Genomic DNA, 19190 nt, shown 5'->3' with positions numbered 1-19190 from the left:
CCTAACAAGATGATTCTGAATTACTTATTTTTCTAGTTAATAGATTAATAAAATATTAACCCCTTAGGCTTAAGTTAAAAAGGAAAGGAAGAAGAGCGAACAAATCAATTTTAATTAAATTGTGGATTGGTGTTAAATTATTGCTATTGCTATTTTTTATTTAACTTATTTAACTACTACAAGATCCACAGTTTCATGAGCTTGGGCTTTTGTTGCTGACATAAAAACATCTTTTTCCATGTCTTCAGATACAATTCATAGGGGCTTGCCTGTTTTTTGTATATAAACCCTTGTGAGGCTTTCACGAAGTTTCAGTAGTACTTCTTCCACTTCCAAGATAAATTCTCCTATTTGTGCCTTATAAAAAGAACTAACAAGTTGATGAATCATTACCCTGATGATATAACATAATAAAAGGTTCTTCTAACTCACATCATGAGGCGAAAAGAATAGCTAAAGAATAATAAGAAAAAAAGAGATAGAGTTGAACAATTGTACGTACATTTTTTGCGCATCGCATACGACTTTACAATGGAATTCTCCTTTTTCTTTCATTAAAAAAAGAAAAGGAGAAAATATAGAGATTGTCTATTAGACTTAGATGACTAAATAATCCAATTATCACCATTCTCTTTTTTTCAAAAAAGTTCAAAATTACTATGATGGCTAGAAATGCCCTTTCTCTCACACTACTCTTTCGATATATAATCTAATATTTTGAAAAAAAGAAATAAAAAAATTCATATTGAATTCAAAGTGCCATGCTATTATTACTTAGTAATTCATATTTCATATGGCGAAGGCATAGTCTTCAAACTCATTAGCATCGAGCGTGAGGGAATGCTGGACGATTGGTAATTTCTCCTCCGACCAAGAGAATAGATCCCATATCATTAAAATATTAATTGTATTGAAATATGTGAAAATGTGTAATTTTATACGGGTATATGTGGATCTCTCTCTTAAAAAATATAAGGTAAATTGTACCATTAGTCGCTAAACTATGTGTAAGTTTTTGTTTTGGTTATTTAACTAAAAAAGTTACAATTTGATTATTGAATTATTCGAAAGCTCTCTTTTAAGTCACAAAATTATTTAAAAGTTTTTTTTATTTAAGTCATTGAATTGTTAAGTGTTTTTTTCCCCAAAAATAGTTTCGCCAGCGAACTCTAAGCGATAATTCAACGATCGATATGGTAGATCAATATTCATAAATGAGTAGAACATACCTTAGATTCAAGTCGATCTGATGCTCAGTATTGAAAATTAGAGAAAAAAATTATGTCAATTTTAGTTTGCAAATTCGTAAAATCTAAAGTTGTTTCAAGAAAAAAAAACTAAACTGTAAAAGAGAGTTTTCGATTGGTTTAGGCTATGCGGATGGAGAAAGCCATATAACAGCATTCTAATGACTTAAATAAAAACTTTTAAATAATTTAATGACCAAATTATTTAATTAAGTGATCAAAACAAAAATTTACACATAATTTAGTGATTGATGATGTAATTTACCCTAAAATAATTCGATTTAACAGACCTACTAATAAGTCGATTTGGATTAAGATGGTTAACTCGGTGGTTAGTCGATAAAATACTTTTACATCCAGCCCAATCCCTGACCAAAGTCAGTGACGCCTGAGGTAGGCCTTTTTCTCTCAATTCCGTTGTTGTTATTTGCCCCCAGTCCTTTCTCCTCTCGTCACTCGGAGAACTGCTTTGTTTTCACTAATAAGTTTTGTTTCTATTTACGCTTTTCATTCCGTTGTACTGATATATAGGTTGATTGCGCATAGAATCTGTTTGATAAAATGCTTAAGGGAAAGTTTTCTCCTTTTTTCCAAAACGGTTTTCTTTTTACCGATGCGGTCAGCTATTTTGTTTGGTGACGTGGGGTCATCACAATAAAAATGAAAAATTCATCTTGGGTCCTTTCGTTTCCTTGTTTTGAAAAAATGCTATCAACAATTCAACCCCCGCGTTATCTTTCTCGTTTCCCACTCCGGGGCCGGACCAAATCCCGCCCCTTTCACATCCTTTCTTCCGCACAGCCCGTCACCAAGACCTCCTTCGCAGCAGACCAATCACAAATCCTCTCCATTCGATACTCGCTTCTCAACCGTCACCTCAGTGCTGTGGAACTGACCCATTCCTACCTGAACCGTCTCAAACAAACGGAGCCCCATATCAACTGTTTCCTTCACATCTCTGACCCTGACAAGGTCCTGAAACAGGCGCAGGATATTGACGACAAGATAAAAAGGAATGAAGAAGTGGGTCCCCTTGCTGGTGTCCTCGTCGCTATCAAAGACAACATTTGTACTGCTGATATGCCTTCCACTGGTGGCTCTTACATCCTGGAAGGCTACCGTCCTCCGTTCGATGCCACTGCCGTGAAGAGGTTGAAGGACTTGGGCGCCATTGTTGTTGGAAAGACCAACTTGGATGAGTTTGGTATGGGGAGTACTACTGAAGCTTCTGCATTTAAGGTTTGGTTAAATTCCCACTCAGATTTTTTAGGGCTAGTCTAGTGTTTGTGTAGAGAAAGCCTAGTTTAGAAAATAGCTTGAATCCAAAAAATTGTGGTGAAAAAAAAATGGTTTTGAAAATCTAGAAGCATTTAATGTTGCTGAAATTGAAATGCAAGGAAGATATACATTTAAAATAATAAAATTTTAGAGATAAGAGGATAATAAAGTTATTTTATCCAAAACTCAACTTCCAAAAGCTAAAAACATCATTTTCCAAGTTTTTGGGTTTGGTTTGTTAAATCATGATGTTAACAACAGAAGCCAAGATATGTACTTGCTTTTGAGGTCAAAAGCTGTGCCGACAACAATGCTAATTAGAGCCTTAATTCTGTTTGATAACTGCTTTTGCTTCTGTTGATTGTTAGTAATGCATTTATTAGTTTGAATAGGTGACAGCGAACCCATGGGACCTTTCTCGGGTGCCAGGGGGATCTTCGGGTGGCTCTGCTGCATCTGTATCTGCCAGGCAATGTGTTGTGTCACTTGGGAGTGACACTGGTGGAAGTGTGAGGCAACCAGCATCATTTTGCGGTGTAGTTGGTTTGAAGCCAACTTATGGACGTGTTTCAAGATTTGGACTTATGGCATATGCGTCATCCCTTGATGTTATCGGATGTTTTGGTTCCTCTGTTGCCGACACCGGGATTCTTCTTCATGCAATTTCTGGTCATGATTCACTTGATGCTACTAGCAGTAAACGAGTTAAGTGCTCTTTCAATTTAAAACTAGCAGTGAAATTTTCTTTGTTTAGGTGCTGATAATACGAAGAATATCTTATTAACCATATACCTTTGTTTGGAAGATTGTGACAGTGATATACATATCCAAGAATAAATTGTCATGCCTCATGCATATGTTCTTTATTTGCCAAGCTGCTTGGAAAATGAGTCTATATTGAGTACTACCTCCTATAGCTTAAGCAGTTGTGCCTTTTAATCACCTCACTGAAGTGAAATTTCTTATGATATGATTCATCATTGGTGTGATCATTTTCGAATGAGAAGGTTCCTTTATTTGTGTGACTTTCCTGTTTTCCTTTTTGCTACCCTGATTTAAGGGCTCCATTTTTGTCTTTACCTTCTTGCTTACTTTTCTAACCTATTCTGCATTCAGTTCCTATATGTTCTCTTCTCTTTGGCTTTTAGTCGCATCAATGATTGTACCATGCAATAGAATCTTAGACTTTGATTACTGCGACTGCTACTTTGGCTCTTTCCGTCTACTTTGAGTTGAAGACATTTTAGCATTATTTATTTTTAGCCTTACTGCTTTAATATATGGTCTAATTGTGTAAGAATATTGCTTTTCAGGAGGTGCCTGACTTCACTTCTCAGTTCACTTCTGCAAGTTCTTTGAAATCCAGACCATTAGAGGGGTTAAGGGTTGGTCTTATCCGTGAAACTGTTGATGCTGGTGTTGATTCTGGAGTTAAATCAGCAATTCAGGGTGCTGCAGCTCATCTGGAACAATTAGGATGTGTTTTGAAAGAGGTGTAATTTAAAAGTGCCACAGGCTTCTTTTTTCTTCTTTTGTGTGTGTGTGGAATCCAATGCATATTGGTTTTACATAGTCATTATTCTTTTGAAACTATTGCAGGTTTCATTGCCATCCTTCTCTCTTGGTTTGCCAGCTTACTATATTCTTGCATCATCAGAATCATCTTCAAACTTATCAAGATATGATGGTGTCAGGTGACATGCTATGGAATGTTTTTCCATTTTCAAGCATGCATTATGCAGATGGATAAATGCTAGTTTGGAACTAATTACTATTCCATGGTTTTCTGTGATTTTCAACAAATCCAGATATGGGAATCAAGCTTCTTCTGATGAGCTAAATGCCCTTTATGAAGAATCGAGGGCTAAAGGATTTGGATCAGAGGTCTGTCTATGAGTTCACTGTTGAGAAATTTAGTGTTATATTAGTTATAGCAATCTGGAATTTTGACATGAATGCATTTCAATTTTGCAGGTCAAAATGAGAATATTAATGGGAACATATGCGCTTTCAGCTGGATATTATGATGCATATTACAAGCGTGCTCAACAGGTGTCATTCCTATTACAGTAAATACATCTTTCCTTTGATTATCTTTTGGGTCTGTAGATACTCGTCCTTGGTTGATAACGCTTCTGTCAATAGTAGTGTCAGGAAATATTGTTCCTTTCAGACCACTCCTTGTTGAGAAGACTGTGGAGCTAAGCTTAAGAAGGTTGGCAGAATTCTTAGGTTTGCTCCACTGTCAGGATGTCTTGGAGAGCATGGCTTGGACGCTTTAGATACATATATTGTTAAGAATTCTACTTCTTAACCTTTCTTTGGAGTACAAGTTTTTTTTTTTCTCTCCCTCTCCTCGTTGATCAAAGTGTGCATTTGCATTTAAGTTTGCAAGTAGCTCCTTCCTTGTTAATATGAGTTACGTAAGTGTAACTTCCACTAAACTACCATTATATCCACTATTTTCATAACTTCTCTCCCATTGCTCACCGCAAGCAACATGAACCTGATGTCATTCACTCTCATTACCCAATAATTCATTACACGTTCTTGTGAATTAACTCACATCTCTCCCATGTTCAATAAAATATTTCACTTGTTTCATAACCGTTATTTGGGGTAACTACTTTGGAAAGGCTATAAATAGAAAATCCAAAGTTTCATTTAGGGGACTTTTGATCTTTTGGCAAACTGAAGCACTCTAAACCTCTCCTTGCAACTCACTTGCTATTATTTTTTACAACCTTAATTCTCACTTTTCTCAGCCCCTGTTGCTTCCATCACCACCGTATTTGTTTTTTAGACTCTGCTCCGATCTTCTTCTCTTCCATCTCTCCACGACACTCCATTTTACTGATTTGTAATGTTTCCTCACTTAACCAAAAGAATCCTTTACAGGGTCCTAATCTGAAGATGCATAACTGGCTAGCAATATAGCTGTAGTTGCCTTCTCATAAAATCTAATGTGTCACCTTAAAGTCAAAACGTCCAGCTGCTAAAATTCTTAATAGCTGTTATAGATGCACAAAACAACTTTTTGATGTTTAAATTAAAATTTTCATTCAAGTAATTATTTGCTTTCAGCAATTAAAGTATTGATATTTTAAATAACAAAGTTAATTTATAGTCTAACAATCTCTTGGTTTTCCATTGGTATTCCTGTGTAAGTGATTTTTTTGGTCACGCAATTTATTTGTAAGGGTTAATCACATATCTGGTACCCAACTATGGTCAAATGTTCTATTTGGTACCTTAAGTCTAAAATGTGTAATATGTTACTCAAACTTTGTTTCTCATTACCAGATTATACATTCTACTAATTGAGTTCTGGAAAAAATGTGTCCTTAATATCAGAGCCATGTGATGACATATGCTACACATTTTTCAGCTAATATAGTTAGTTGTATGTCCAATCTGGTAAACAGACAAAAAATGTGTCCTTAATATCAGAGACAAATTTTGAAGTTAAGGTGCCCAATTTAACATTTGACTGTAGGAAGGGTACCAAATATGTAATTAACCTTTTATATAATTTTGAATGTGTATGTTAATTTGACCATTTTACTTGACATATACTGAAACACGTGATTATTTTAGGAGCATTGCTATTAAAGAAAAACATTCATGATTATATAAGTGTTTTAGGTAAGGACCATAATTCGGAAAAGCTTCAAGGCAGCATTGGATGAAAATGACATCCTGATTTCACCTGCAGCTCCATCCGCTGCATATAAGATTGGTATGCTAGTTGAATTGCTGTTTTTCTTATTTTACTTGTTTGTCTAATCTATTTTCTGTTCCTTCTTTGCATGATAGTGCGAGGGGTGTTATGACTCATGTATGGATGGTCATTAACGGTAAACATTGAATTACAAAGTTGATTATGATGTTTGCAGGTGAGAAGAAGAATGACCCATTGGCGATGTATGCCGGAGATATTATGACTGTAAGAACATTTAGGTGCCGCAATTATCTTATTTAAGTCATTGCTCCACAGCCTTGAACTAGTATCATGAATGTTTGGCTGGTTAAGAATATATATAGTTAAGGTTGTGGCTTTCCCTGCATTGTTCTGGCCTCCCATATTTGTTGTGTCATTTTTTTTCTTCTTTATTGCAAGTAATTCCATTTAACTTCTTCAAATGTGGTAGAATAGTTGAAATAATATATTTGCCCTTGTCCCATTTTGAGATTCCATATCCATATACAGGTGAATGTTAACTTGGCGGGCTTACCTGCATTGGTTTTGCCATGCGGATTTGTTGAAGGGGGAGCTGTTGGCCTTCCTGTTGGCCTTCAAATCATTGGTGCGGCATTTGATGAGGTATGCTGCTCGTTTTTTAATTAACTTGTTATTCTTCATTTTTCAAATTTCCCCTAAACTATTTACTGGTGCAAATTGCTGGCGAAATTTGCCAAGCTCCAATGCTTATGAAATGGCTTCTTCGAGTGTAATCTATAATTTGGAGACATGGATCACTTGGTGCGAGCTAATCAATGTTGGGTAGCTAGAATTGTTGTAATTTCAGTGAGAAAATATTTATTTTAGGAAAAGAGCTTGTAGCATTGTGTTAGAGGAAACACCAAAATATACACAGGCAAGCATGCAACTTAACATATATTTGTTTGACAGTTTAGAGTCAACTTCTATCATCATCATTATTATTATTATTATAATTGCGGCTTTCTATCCTAGCATTCGAAAACTGGAATAGTCGAAATCTGCTGATAATCAAAGGCTTCACTTTTTCCCATGACCTTGTTGCAGGAAAAGTTGGTAAAAGTGGGTCACATCTTTGAGCAGACTCTTGAAGGTTACAATTTTGTCCCTCCGCTCATCACGGATGTGGGTGGTGCTTCGGCCTGAACTTTTTCAAGGACATTAGTAAGTAGGCTATGAATGAATCTTAAAATTGAAAACCATTTTGGTGAGTGGATCCGCTACATCAGACGTTGTGCTGTTAATACATAGGACTGACTTTTGAGGCATGTTGATGGCCAATGTGCTTTAGAGACCCCAATGATTATCCGCAACAACAGCAGCAGCATTGAACTACAATTTTGTTCCTACAAATAATTGCTAAGATGCCCCTCAAGTTTGTCAATCTGTCTAAAATATTTCAATGTGATACGTTTTATTTATTGTATAACATAAAAGTTTTTTGGGTGCTTATTTTCGTTTAGGTGATGGTGTTGAGTGAGACAAGTTTAAGCAAACACTCTTGTCATTCAATGAATAAATCTTTGTTTATTTCCTTTTTAATTTTTATTTACTTAATAAGTGGTACTGTATCCTCAATTCCTATGCTGCCATCAAGCTCATAAAAATAAATAAAATTTGACATTATGAACTTTATAAAAAAGTTATTTCAGTTGTTTATTTAAAAAAAAATTTCTTCTTCTAACTCTTCAACCTGACTATGGTGAAGGTACCAAATATTGGAATTAACTCTTATTTATAATTTTGAAATTAAGATGTCCAATTGAACATTTCACTCTAGCAGGGGGCCAAATATTGGATTTAAATATAGTTGAGATTGAACTCAATTCAGCTTCATATTTACATAATTTCCCTAATTTTTTTTATATTATTGTATTCAAAACTTCATATAATTATATTTGTCAAATAAATATATGCAAAAAAAACAAGTGCAGCATGAAGGGAAATTGGTGGCTTCCAAAAGTTTCATTATATATGGGGTAAAACAATAGTTTAAATAATTAATTAACATTGCAGAAATAATTCAAATAGTTATTAATTTTCATAATTTAAATCCAATAAATCATAAAATAATACTGAAATTAAATTTTACAAACTCAAATAAATCATAGATGAATCACAAAGTAATAGCGAGTTCAAATCATACAAACCCAAACAAATTTTAAACAAAGCAACAATAAATCAAAACACACTTAAAATTTGAACATCCTTCAAGAAGTAGGAATGAAATGTCAAATCCTCTGTGAACTCTTTGGATCGAATAAAACCTCTAGTGCTTTCCATTTGAGCAAAACACATCTATAGCCATGAAGACAATTAAAACTTATGTTAATAATGAAAACAAAATCATGAAATAAGAACAATTAATTGCATTGATGATTTAAAAAAGAAAACAATAGCTCTTTAATCATCTAAAGTACTTACCACAAAGCTTTAAACTTAGTAATCCAGACATTTGCAATGGAGAATATAGTCACATGTAGACTCTTTACATTTGAGAATTTCTTCATGGCAAAGCTTACCACAATAAGAGCATTCAGGGTAGCCCTCAACCTTCTTAAAAAATTTAAGATCGTGATGATGATTGTGTTTATTAGAAGAAAATGTGCTCCCATCCTTGAGAAATGGAAATTTTCCAATAACACATTTGGGATGAGCAGAAGTATCACAAATTGAACAAGAATAATACCAAAGGCTTGGATCTCTTTCTTGTTCACAAATATCACACCAACTTTGCTTTTTATCATCATCATAAGTAATGTTTAGTATGTGTTCATCAATTTTATGAAGAGCTGATTGTGGTAATGTTAAGCATCCAAAATCCAAAACAAATCTGCACTCTCCACATCTAAATGCACCAAACCAACACTTGTTACCACAACCATTACATTTCTCCTTGCATTTGAAATCAAAAAAGAGAAAGTGCTGCTGTCCTTCACATTCAATGATATCAGCAACTTTAGCACACCTAATGCAAATTTTCCATCCTTTAATTCTATAAAAGAAGCCATTGCAATGTTGGCGACAAAGGCTACATGCCAGGAAGCCTTCGAAGTCGAGGATGGCGTTCCATTGACGAAACCAATGACGCTTGATTTTTGGTAATTCAGCACAAGTTTTATGAAGAAAAAAAGGGCATTCTGCACAATAATAGAAGAGAGTTGAGATAGATAGCATGCACCCATCACATTTTCTATCAATTTCCTCCTCCATCTTGTCTGCTAACACCAAGCAATGTTGATGACTGAAATGTTCAATCTTTGTAGCTTCCCCAGCTTCATTCACCTCAATAACACGAATGACGGAAGACTGTATAGATTTTTCATAAAGCTCCTCATATTGCTTTTCATCCTCAATTACCTCGTACAACTTTTCATTCTCTAAGACACAATTCACATGGACAACATAATTGCAACCTGGCTTCCCACAAGAGTAACTCCCATGATCTAGTTTCACTTTTTTGAAACAAATCTTGCAATCTTTCTTTGTAAGCTCTTGTGTTTCAAGAAAATATTTGTGAAAAATGCAGTGATCATGTCGTGAAAATTTGATAATGCGCAGGAGTGAAATACATTTCTTATGGACTACAATGTAACATTTCAAACATATATAAGAAATATAATTTCCCTCAGTATCACATGCATCACAAATGAATGAACATTGTCTCCAAAGCAAAGAGAATGGATGTTGATGGCTTCTTTTATCTTCAATAATGGACCTCAACAAAGCGCATTCAAGCTTGATGTTAAAATGGCAAAGAGAACAGCAATAAAAATGTCTAGAATGTTCCTTTTGGCATAGGTTGCAAAAATGGTTGCAATAACTATAGTTAAGGAAAAGAGGGTGTATGTGATGGGAAGGGTGATTAATTTTAGTGGGTAACTCATTAAGGCATTTCTTGTGAGCGATGAATGATGGACACTCAGAACAAAAATATATATCATATGTCAATGGTTCATGACACCAGAGGCAATTGAAGTTTTTGAGTACATCTATAGCCATGTGACTTTCTATGAAGGTCAATGGATGTTTGTGGATGTCATATTTGGACAGTTGGCTAAACTTATATGAAGAAGATAAATGAGCACATTTGATGTCAAGGAAAAAATAAAAAAAATAACACTCATAAAAAAACATGTTACGTTTTTCCTTGCATAATGCACAACCATTTACCCAATGATCATCAAGGTATGGCCTTTGTCGAAGAAAAAAACCTGTGTCTGAGTGCTTGGGATGGATAGGGTGATTAGGAATTTGAAGGGGTGCCTCTGCACACTGCTTGTGAAGGTGATAGTTGCAATGAATACAAGTGAAGCATGGTGATACGAGTCACAAAAGCCCAAATTCTTGAAGGCGAGGCCCAATAAGCAAATTCCCAGCCCAATCAAGAAATCCATCCATACTTAGTTGAAAATCAGGCCAAATTGTCAAAGTGGCCCAAGTTGTAAAGTTTTATTTTTATTTATTTATTTACTTAGTTTAAATTTTTATGTCAATATTCAGTACAAGAGTCCCAGATAAAATGACCTTTGACCGAATTTCCATATTAAAATAATTAGGAGTTTTTTTTTATTTTAGTTTTCTAATTAGATTAGGACTAGTTATAAGGCCTATTTAAAGGCATGACTGTCCACCTTGTTAAACACTTATCATTATTATTAAAATTTCAGATTTGTTGAGAGCAGAATTTTCTTTGAGTTTTCTCCAAGATTTCTCTATTGAGTTTTCTTTAGAAGTTGTTTTAACAATCTTTTTGATTGTGGGAGCCATCTTCAACCTTCTTCTTGCCATTGATATTCTTTGGAGGGGAGATTAGAGCCGTTCGAAGGGAGTTGTGAGATCTTTCGAGATTTCAAGGCTTCTTAGGACTTATCTTTTAATTTCTTACTGTCAATTCTTTCTTTATTTCTACTTGTGCTGAATCATTATCTAATCTATTTTCTGTTCTTATTGTGTTTTCAGCCTTTTTCTATCTTAAGGAATCAGCCCAAAAATCCCCAATTTCTAGGGTTTTTTCATACTCTTTTTGGGTGAAATTAGATTGTCGAAATTTGGGGAAAACTATCTTGGTGTTCAATTGGGCAGAATCACAATCTCCTTGAGGGTTTCAAGAACCCTAACACTTATTTCTATTCTCAATTTGATTCTTTGCTGATTTGGGGATTTTATTTCAGATCTGAAAATTCAAAAATCTAATCTTTTAATTTTCTGTTTCGTTTCAGATCTAATTGTTTAGGGTTTTCGTAGGAGTTTCTCGTGACTTGGCAACTCGATCTTGGTCCGCGCGCAACCCCGTATCATTTGGTATCAGATTTTGGGCGTTTTGGGTGTTCTTGGTTGATTTCTAAACTGATCTCTATTTTTTAAAGCATAAACAACAGTTTTACCCAGAAAAATTGTTCAAAAAAATTCATTTGAGTGGGTAAACGTTGTCCGATTGATCTGAAATTTTACATACATGTGTTTGGCACTGTGATTGAATATAAAAAAAATTATTCCCGCAAAAAAATCAGTCAAAAAGTCAAAAAAATTGAAAAAAAGACGAAATCCAATAAAAATTTAAAAAAAATTCAGCGGGTTGAGTTTGGTGCCCAAACTTTCCAGATCAAAAATTAAATATTTAAGGACATTCGAGATTTAATTTTGTGATTTTTTGAGATCAGGAACACCTCGAACGAAGTTGTCAAGTTACTCCACAGTTTTTCGGGTTTTCTGTTTTCAGCAATTTTTATTGATTCTTAGCTGTAGGTTTTCATTTGTTTACCTTTATTCTTCCTTTACGTTATCTAACACCTTCTTGTTTCTTGTGTTAGTAGGATTTAAACGTGTGCACAACTTCTTCCTCGGTGCAACACGAATCAATTGGTGTCTCGTCAGTTTTTGGCATCCTAGTGCAAATTAGGATTCTTTGGTAGTTTGGTTCATCCACTCTCTAATTGGTTGATATAAACTCTGATAAAGAACTCACAAGATTGAATTCGACCTCATTGAGAATTTGATTTTTTCTTTTTGAGTGATTAACGGTGAGGTTTGATAACTTTTATTTTTGAGTGTTGAGTGTTTTGCAGGTTTTAAAAAAAAATGTCTACAGGTGATAATAATAGTGACATATTTAAAAAATTCCAACAACAGTTGGATGAACAGGCTGCTGCTCTTCGAGCCTTGACTGCTACCATCAATGAGGTACGATTGAATCAAGAACCTCAATATCGATATCCAATCAAGGAAGATCGGGATAACCAGCCCCATAGGCGCGACCCTCGACGTGTCCCTAGAATGGATGATGATTTTCATGATCGTGAGCAACCTTCTTTGGCAAAACCAAAGAGTGAGCAGCAACGAGAACATCTCTTTCATACTCGCTGCCATGTACAAGGGAAGCTTTGTAGAGTTATTATTGATGGTGAAAGTTGCACGAACGTAGCCAGCACGACGATGGTGGAAAAGCTTTGCTTAACCACTACCAAGCATCCACAACCTTATCAACTACAAGAGCTTAGCAACGAAGGCCGATTTAAGGTCACTCAACAAGTGCGCATCGCCTTTTCTATCGGTAAGTATCAAGACGAAGTTGTGTGCGACGTAATGCCTATTCAAGCCTGCCATTTGTTGCTAGGAGAACCATGGCAACTGGATCGAAAAGTCACTCACGATGGTCGTACCAATAGGTATTCTTTCAAGCATCAAGGAAAGAAACTCACCTTAGTGCCGCTCACTCCGGAACAAGTCCATGAGGACCAAATCAAACTGAAAAATTCTGTTAAAACAAGTGAGGAAAAAGAAAAAGAGAATGAAAAAGAGCAAAAAGAGATTGAGAGTGAAAAAGAAATTGAAGAAAGAAGAGAAAATGAATTAGAAAAAGAAACAAAAGAAAAAGACGTGGAAAGGGTAGTGAGGAATGTTTCCACTAACCAAGATATGAATTTTTCTTGTGTTGCTACTTTTCAGGTTCCCGAAAGATCGAAAGATAACTTTCAACTTCAATACCTCTCAAATGAAAGACGCTTTCATACAATCAACTTAGGCAAAGATGAAATCACACTACATGATCCCGAAGGTAAGCGAGGTAAGGAAATTTTAGAAACCGAGTCCAGTGCAGATTTGAAAATTATTGATAAAACTTTTGGTGACTTAGTTCTTAAAAGATCCCCTCATTTTGATCCGATTAATTGTTACTCTTCGATTGTGGTTGATAAAGTCATTACGAAAAGAAGCGTGATTTGTTATTCTCTTGATTTACCTTGTGTAAAATCCTCGAATTTGTCCAAATCTGTTTTGGAGAATAAGGTAACGAAATTTTCCAAATTTGTTTTCAATTTATATTCGTGCCTTAAACAGTTTATGTGGTTGTACATGAAGTTTGAGTTCCATTTGACAAAGGTTAACTCAACAACGGAGATTCGACTACACTATGCCCCCGATGAGCGAAGGTTTGTTTTAAATGAAAAAGGTAAAATCGACCCTTATTCTTCTGCTTATCAAGGTAAGATGCTTGAAACCTTTGAAACACTTTTGTACTCCTCGGATAGTGATAAAGATCGTGTTGATGAACACTTAGATCAAAACATGCTTGACTGTCCTATTTTATTTATTGATGATCTATCTGTTTTGATGGTTGATAAAAAGATTCTTGTTTTTGATAATGCATGTGTGAGTGAATCTATAGACCGTCGATTAATGCATGGTATGATTATGCAACTCTGTAAACCATGTGAATCTTTTCAAATACCTACTTGTGACGATTATGTTTACCATTTGATTTATTACTCGCAATTTATTCATGGTTTGTGGGAACAATGTGAGACGACTGAATGCCTTAAAACATGTCCATCTTTGTTTCAAATATTTGACGAGGCAGTGGTGAGTAAATTAGATTGTTTGCATGGTAATCTGAATCTATCCATTCACATACGTTATACCTGTTCTGTTATGCTTATGATTGGACTACAAGCTTGTTTCCGTTGCTATTTACTATCTCATGGCTATTCTTTTCAGTGGACTCAATTGCCATTAGTCCCGTTCGATAGAGGAAAGTCGAGTTCATTTGATTTTTCAGATTCGAGGACGAATCTTTTTGAGGAAGGGGGGAATGATACGAGTCACAAAAGCCCAAATTCTTGAAGGCGAGGCCCAATAAGCAAATTCCCAGCCCAATCAAGAAATCCATCCATACTTAGTTGAAAATCAGGCCAAATTGTCAAAGTGGCCCAAGTTGTAAAGTTTTATTTTTATTTATTTATTTATTTATTTACTTAGTTTAAATTTTTATGTCAATATTCAGTCCAAGAGTCCCAGATAAAATGACCTTTGACCGAATTTCCATATTAAAATAATTAGGAGTTTTTTTTATTTTAGTTTTCTAATTAGATTAGGACTAGTTATAAGGCCTATTTAAAGGCATGACTGTCCACCTTGTTAAACACTTATCATTATTATTAAAATTTCAGATTTGTTGAGAGCAGAATTTTCTTTGAGTTTTCTCCAAGATTTCTCTCTTGAGTTTTCTTTAGAAGTTGTTTTAACAATCTTTTTGATTGTGGGAGCCATCTTCAACCTTCTTCTTGCCATTGATATTCTTTGGAGGGGAGATTAGAGCCGTTTGAAGGGAGTTGTGAGATCTTTCGAGATTTCAAGGCTTCTTAGGACTTATCTTTTAATTTCTTACTGTCAATTCTTTCTTTATTTCTACTTGTGCTGAATCATTATCTAATCTATTTTCTGTTCTTATTGTGTTTTCAGCCTTTTTCTATCTTAAGGAATCAACCCAAAAATCCCCAATTTCTAGGGTTTTTTCATACTCTTTTTGGGTGAAATTAGATTGTCGAAATTTGGGGAAAACTATCTTGGTGTTCAATTGGGCAGAATCACAATCTCCTTGAGGGTTTCAAGAACCCTAACACTTATTTCTATTCTCAATTTGATTCTTTGCTGATTTGGGGATTTTATTTCAGATCTGAAAATTCAAAAATCTAATCTTTTAATTTTCTGTTTCGTTTCAGATCTAATTGTTTAGGGTTTTCGTAGGAGTTTCTCGTGACTTGGCAACTCGATCTTGGTCCGCGCGCAACCCCGTATCACATGGAGTTGAAAGTAGTTCCCCACATCCATCGCAGTAAGCTTTGAGACTTTCATTGCTTTGCTCTGCCACTAACACCAAGGGATGTTCCTCATGAAAAGGATGGGTAATCTCCATTGATTAGTGTGTCTGTGAGAATTGAAGGAGATGATAGGAATGAATGAAGGAGATGAATAAAAGAAGGGTTAAATATTAAATTGAGGAATTGTGGTTTAACACTATTATTTCTCATTGTCACTTTTCATTTTTAATAAATTGTTTTATTTCATTGAGAAACAATATATTTTTATTTGAAAAAGTATGTTGGACAATGCGTTAATGTAAATTAAGGAACGTGTTTTAACTTTAAAAGAAAGATTTGAATAACATTTTAAAATTGATTAAGTAGATTTCATTTCATATAAAGTTAGAAATGATGAAAGTTAAATCTAAGTATGAAAAAAATATTTAAAGTGGGACATATTATTTTTATATTTATTTAATGATATATAAATTTTAATATATTCAATATAAAATAAAATATATTTTGATGTTCAAAGGCTTAATGGAGTGCAAAAAAAGTATAAGAGCTTAATTGATTTTCTTTAGAAAAAATTAGGGGTTTTAGTCTTAATTTTTATTTCATAGTTAATTTTTTCGACAAATGATAATTAATTCGAAAACATACCAATTCAAAAAAGTAATTAATTTCTTAAGAAAAAAACCTAAACAAAACATTTAACCACCAAAGACACAAATTGTGTACCAACTGCTTGCAAGAAAGCAAAAACATCAACATTAATCTTCATTGGCCATGAAGCTCCAAATCTCATTATAAAATTATCATATTCCATAAACATATTTTTATTTATGAATTAGTCCTCCAACATCTTTTATTAAAAATAAGGAATATTACTATAAATTTAATCAAGTAAGGTATATGCAAGAGTGACCTCAAAGCTTCCAATGTTAGGGTTCTCACTTTTCTAAAACAAAATTAAAGTAATCACTTTGCTTTGTCTACTTAAAGGGGAAGACTACTCTTCTATTATATTTCAAAACTTATAAATAGATTTTATGTATAGGAATGATAATTATATAATGAGTCATCCAATTATTAATATATTTTTATTTTGATTATTAAATTATAAAAATTTTCAATTTTATTACTTATTTTTGTTTTGGTCACTTGCCCTCTCACTAGTTAAAATGTTAAGGGAAATGGTGGGTGGGCTATTTTTACTTGGTATAATAATATATTTAGTCATTAACACTTATACATTCTATCAAATAAGCTCTAATTCTAAATAATGCAACAAATTTAATCTAAATTCTATCAATTTAATTCTCAAAATAATACTATTAATTTGAGGAAGGATCGAGAAATGGAAATTTGAGGAGTTACAGTTTGACTTCTTTGTATTTTTTTCCTGCTTATAGTTGACTAGGTATGTAACAACTTGTCAAATAAAATATTTGATCTTGCTGAGAAAAAAAATAAAATAAAATAAAATATATATGTAGGAAAAGTTAACGAATGTTAACTTATTGATCTGACATCTATGTAGAAGTCCACGTGTATGCCATATAAGTAATTAATTAATTTTTAAAAAATATTAAAAATGAATGTTATTCATATAATATAATAAAATAAATTTAAATAGACATAAGTGATGAAATGCAGTTAATTGCGAATACCTTATTGGATATTTTGAAATTAGGGTTCCCAATTAAGCACTTGGCTGTGGTATAGGTACCAAATATTGGAATTAGCCTTATTTTCAAAGGTTGTGTATGCTAATTGGACCATGCATTTTATTTATAATTTTGAAATTAAGATTTCCAATTCAACATTTCACTCTAGCAAGGGAACAAAATATTGGAATTAACTTTATGTATAGTTGAGATTTAAACTCAATTGAACTTTATATTTATATAATTTTTATATTATATTCTATCTTTTTATCATGTTTTTATTTCATATAATCCTGTTGTATTCAAATTTTTATATATTTATACTTTTCAAATAAATATATGCAAAACAAAATTTAGCATTAAAGAAAATAATTTAGATTAGAAATAATTCAAAAAATTATTAATTTCATTAATGTACACCCTAAAACAATAATTTAAATAATAATTAATGCTGCGGTAATGATTTAAATAGCAAATTATTTAGATCATAAATAATTCAAAAAATTATTATTTTTTAGACCCAAAATAATATTGAAAATTAAATCTTACACACTCAAACAAATCATACAAACTCAAACAAATCTTAAACAAAGCAAAACTTAAACCAAATCACACTTAGAATTTGAGCATCCTTCATTGAAGAAGTAGGAATGAAATGACAAATTCTTCGTGAACTCCTTGGATCGGATAAAACTTCTGGTGCTTTCCATTTGAGCAAAACACATCTGCAGCCATGAAGACAATTAGAACGGATGTTAATAATGAAAATAAAATCATGAAATAAGAACAATTAATTGCATTGATGATTTAAAAAAAAAATAACTCTTTAATCATCCAAAGTACTTACCACAAAGCTTTAAACTTGGTAAATTAGACATATGCAATGAATAATATAGTTGCATGAAGACTTTTCGAACTTGAAAATTTCTTCTTGGCAAAGCTTACCACAATGAGAGCATTCAAGGTAACCCTTGGCCTTCCTAAAAAATTTAATATTATGTTGATGCTTGTGATAATAATAAGGAAATGTGCCCCCATCCTTTAGAAATGGAAATTGTCCAAGAACACATTTGGTATAAGCAGAAGTATCACAAATTGAACAGAAATAATACCAAAGCCTTGGATCTCTTTCTTGTTCACAAATATCACAATAACTTTGCTCTTTATTATCATCATAAGTAAGCTTTAGCATATGTTCACCAATTTTGTGAAGAGCTGAATGTGGTAATGTTAAGCATCCAAAATCCAAAGCAAATCTGCACTCTCCACATCTAAATGCACCATGCCGACACTTGTTACCACAACCATTACATTTCTCCTGGCATTTGAAATAAAAAAAGAGAAAGTGTTGGTGTCCTTCACATTCAATGATATCGGCAACTTTAGCACACCTTATGCACATATACCAATATCCTCCAATATTGTAGAAGAAACCACTACAATATTGCGTGCAAAACTCACATTTCTTGAAGCCTTCGAAATTGAGGGTGGCTTTTCATTGACGAAACCAATGAGTCTTGATTTTTGGCAATTCAGTACAAGTTTTGTGAAGAAAAAAAGGGCATTCTGAACAATAATAGAAGAGAGTTGAGATAGATAGCATGCACCTGTCACATTTTCTATCAATTTCCTCCTCCATCTTATATGCTAACACCAAGCAATGTTGATGATTGAAATGTTCAATCTTTGTAGCTTCCCCAGCTTCATTCACCTCAATAACACGAGTGATGGAAATTGTATAGATTTTTTGTAAAGCTCCCCATATTGCTTTTTTTCCTCAATTACCTCATACAACTTTTCATCCTCTAAGACACAATTCACATGGACAACGTAATTGCAACCTGGCTTCCCACAAGAGTAACTCCCACGATCTAATTTCACTTGTTAAAAGATGGCAACAGACAACAGGATGTATGTTATCCGGATGAAATAGAACAACATACAAATGTATGTGATGTTATCCGTATGAAGTACTTTTGTGTAACATGTGAGCTGTATATGATTTGGCATAAACTTTTTGACTGGATAAAGTTGGTCAACTACTTACCAGTTTTAGACAGGTTCTAGGTTATTATTAGATTGTATTTAATGTTTGTTCACTTTCACAATTTATTTTTATTGTTTCACAAATGTAATAGTTCTATATATGCACATCATATATTAATGAATTAAGTAATGAGAATACAGAAGTTAT

At 33.5% G+C, this 19190-nt stretch overlaps 1 protein-coding gene across 2 annotated transcripts; it reads left to right on the top strand.

Moving 5' to 3' along the window:
• The first annotated feature begins 1560 nt into the window (after nucleotides 1-1560).
• LOC121230766 (glutamyl-tRNA(Gln) amidotransferase subunit A, chloroplastic/mitochondrial) lies at nucleotides 1561-7776 on the top strand. Of its 2 annotated transcripts, XM_041116118.1 has the most exons (10): nucleotides 1561-2486; nucleotides 2918-3229; nucleotides 3839-4018; nucleotides 4125-4219; nucleotides 4334-4409; nucleotides 4500-4577; nucleotides 6171-6264; nucleotides 6422-6471; nucleotides 6736-6849; nucleotides 7294-7776. In XM_041116118.1, exons 1-10 carry the CDS (start codon nucleotides 1908-1910, stop codon nucleotides 7390-7392), a joined length of 1677 nt encoding a protein of 558 aa, XP_040972052.1. In that variant the 5' UTR covers nucleotides 1561-1907; the 3' UTR covers nucleotides 7393-7776. The 2 variants fall into 2 exon arrangements, 1 of the variants encoding a protein (XP_040972052.1); XR_005928888.1 differs by lacking the exon at nucleotides 7294-7776 and having other exon boundaries at nucleotides 4500-4594; nucleotides 6163-6264; nucleotides 6736-6850.
• Nucleotides 7777-19190: the final 11414 nt, after the last annotated feature.

The sequence above is a fragment of the Gossypium hirsutum genome, chromosome A06 (genome assembly GCF_007990345.1).
Source record: "Gossypium hirsutum isolate 1008001.06 chromosome A06, Gossypium_hirsutum_v2.1, whole genome shotgun sequence".
NCBI classification, from domain to species: Eukaryota; Viridiplantae; Streptophyta; class Magnoliopsida; order Malvales; family Malvaceae; genus Gossypium; species Gossypium hirsutum.
The sequence above is the reverse complement of the archived record's forward strand: the minus strand, read 5'-3'. Positions and strand labels throughout refer to the sequence as shown.

What these genes read in the sequence shown, in the direction of transcription:
- LOC121230766 (XM_041116118.1), top strand. Translation starts at nt 1,908, where the DNA reads ATGAAAAATTCATCTTGGGTCCTTTCGTTTCCTTGTTTTGAAAAAATG. An exon ending in CTAAAGGATTTGGATCAGAG is followed by an intron (nt 4,410 to 4,499) that starts GTCTGTCTATGA and finishes TCAATTTTGCAG; the next exon opens with GTCAAAATGAGAATATTAAT. An exon ending in ATGCCGGAGATATTATGACT is followed by an intron (nt 6,472 to 6,735) that starts GTAAGAACATTT and finishes ATCCATATACAG; the next exon opens with GTGAATGTTAACTTGGCGGG.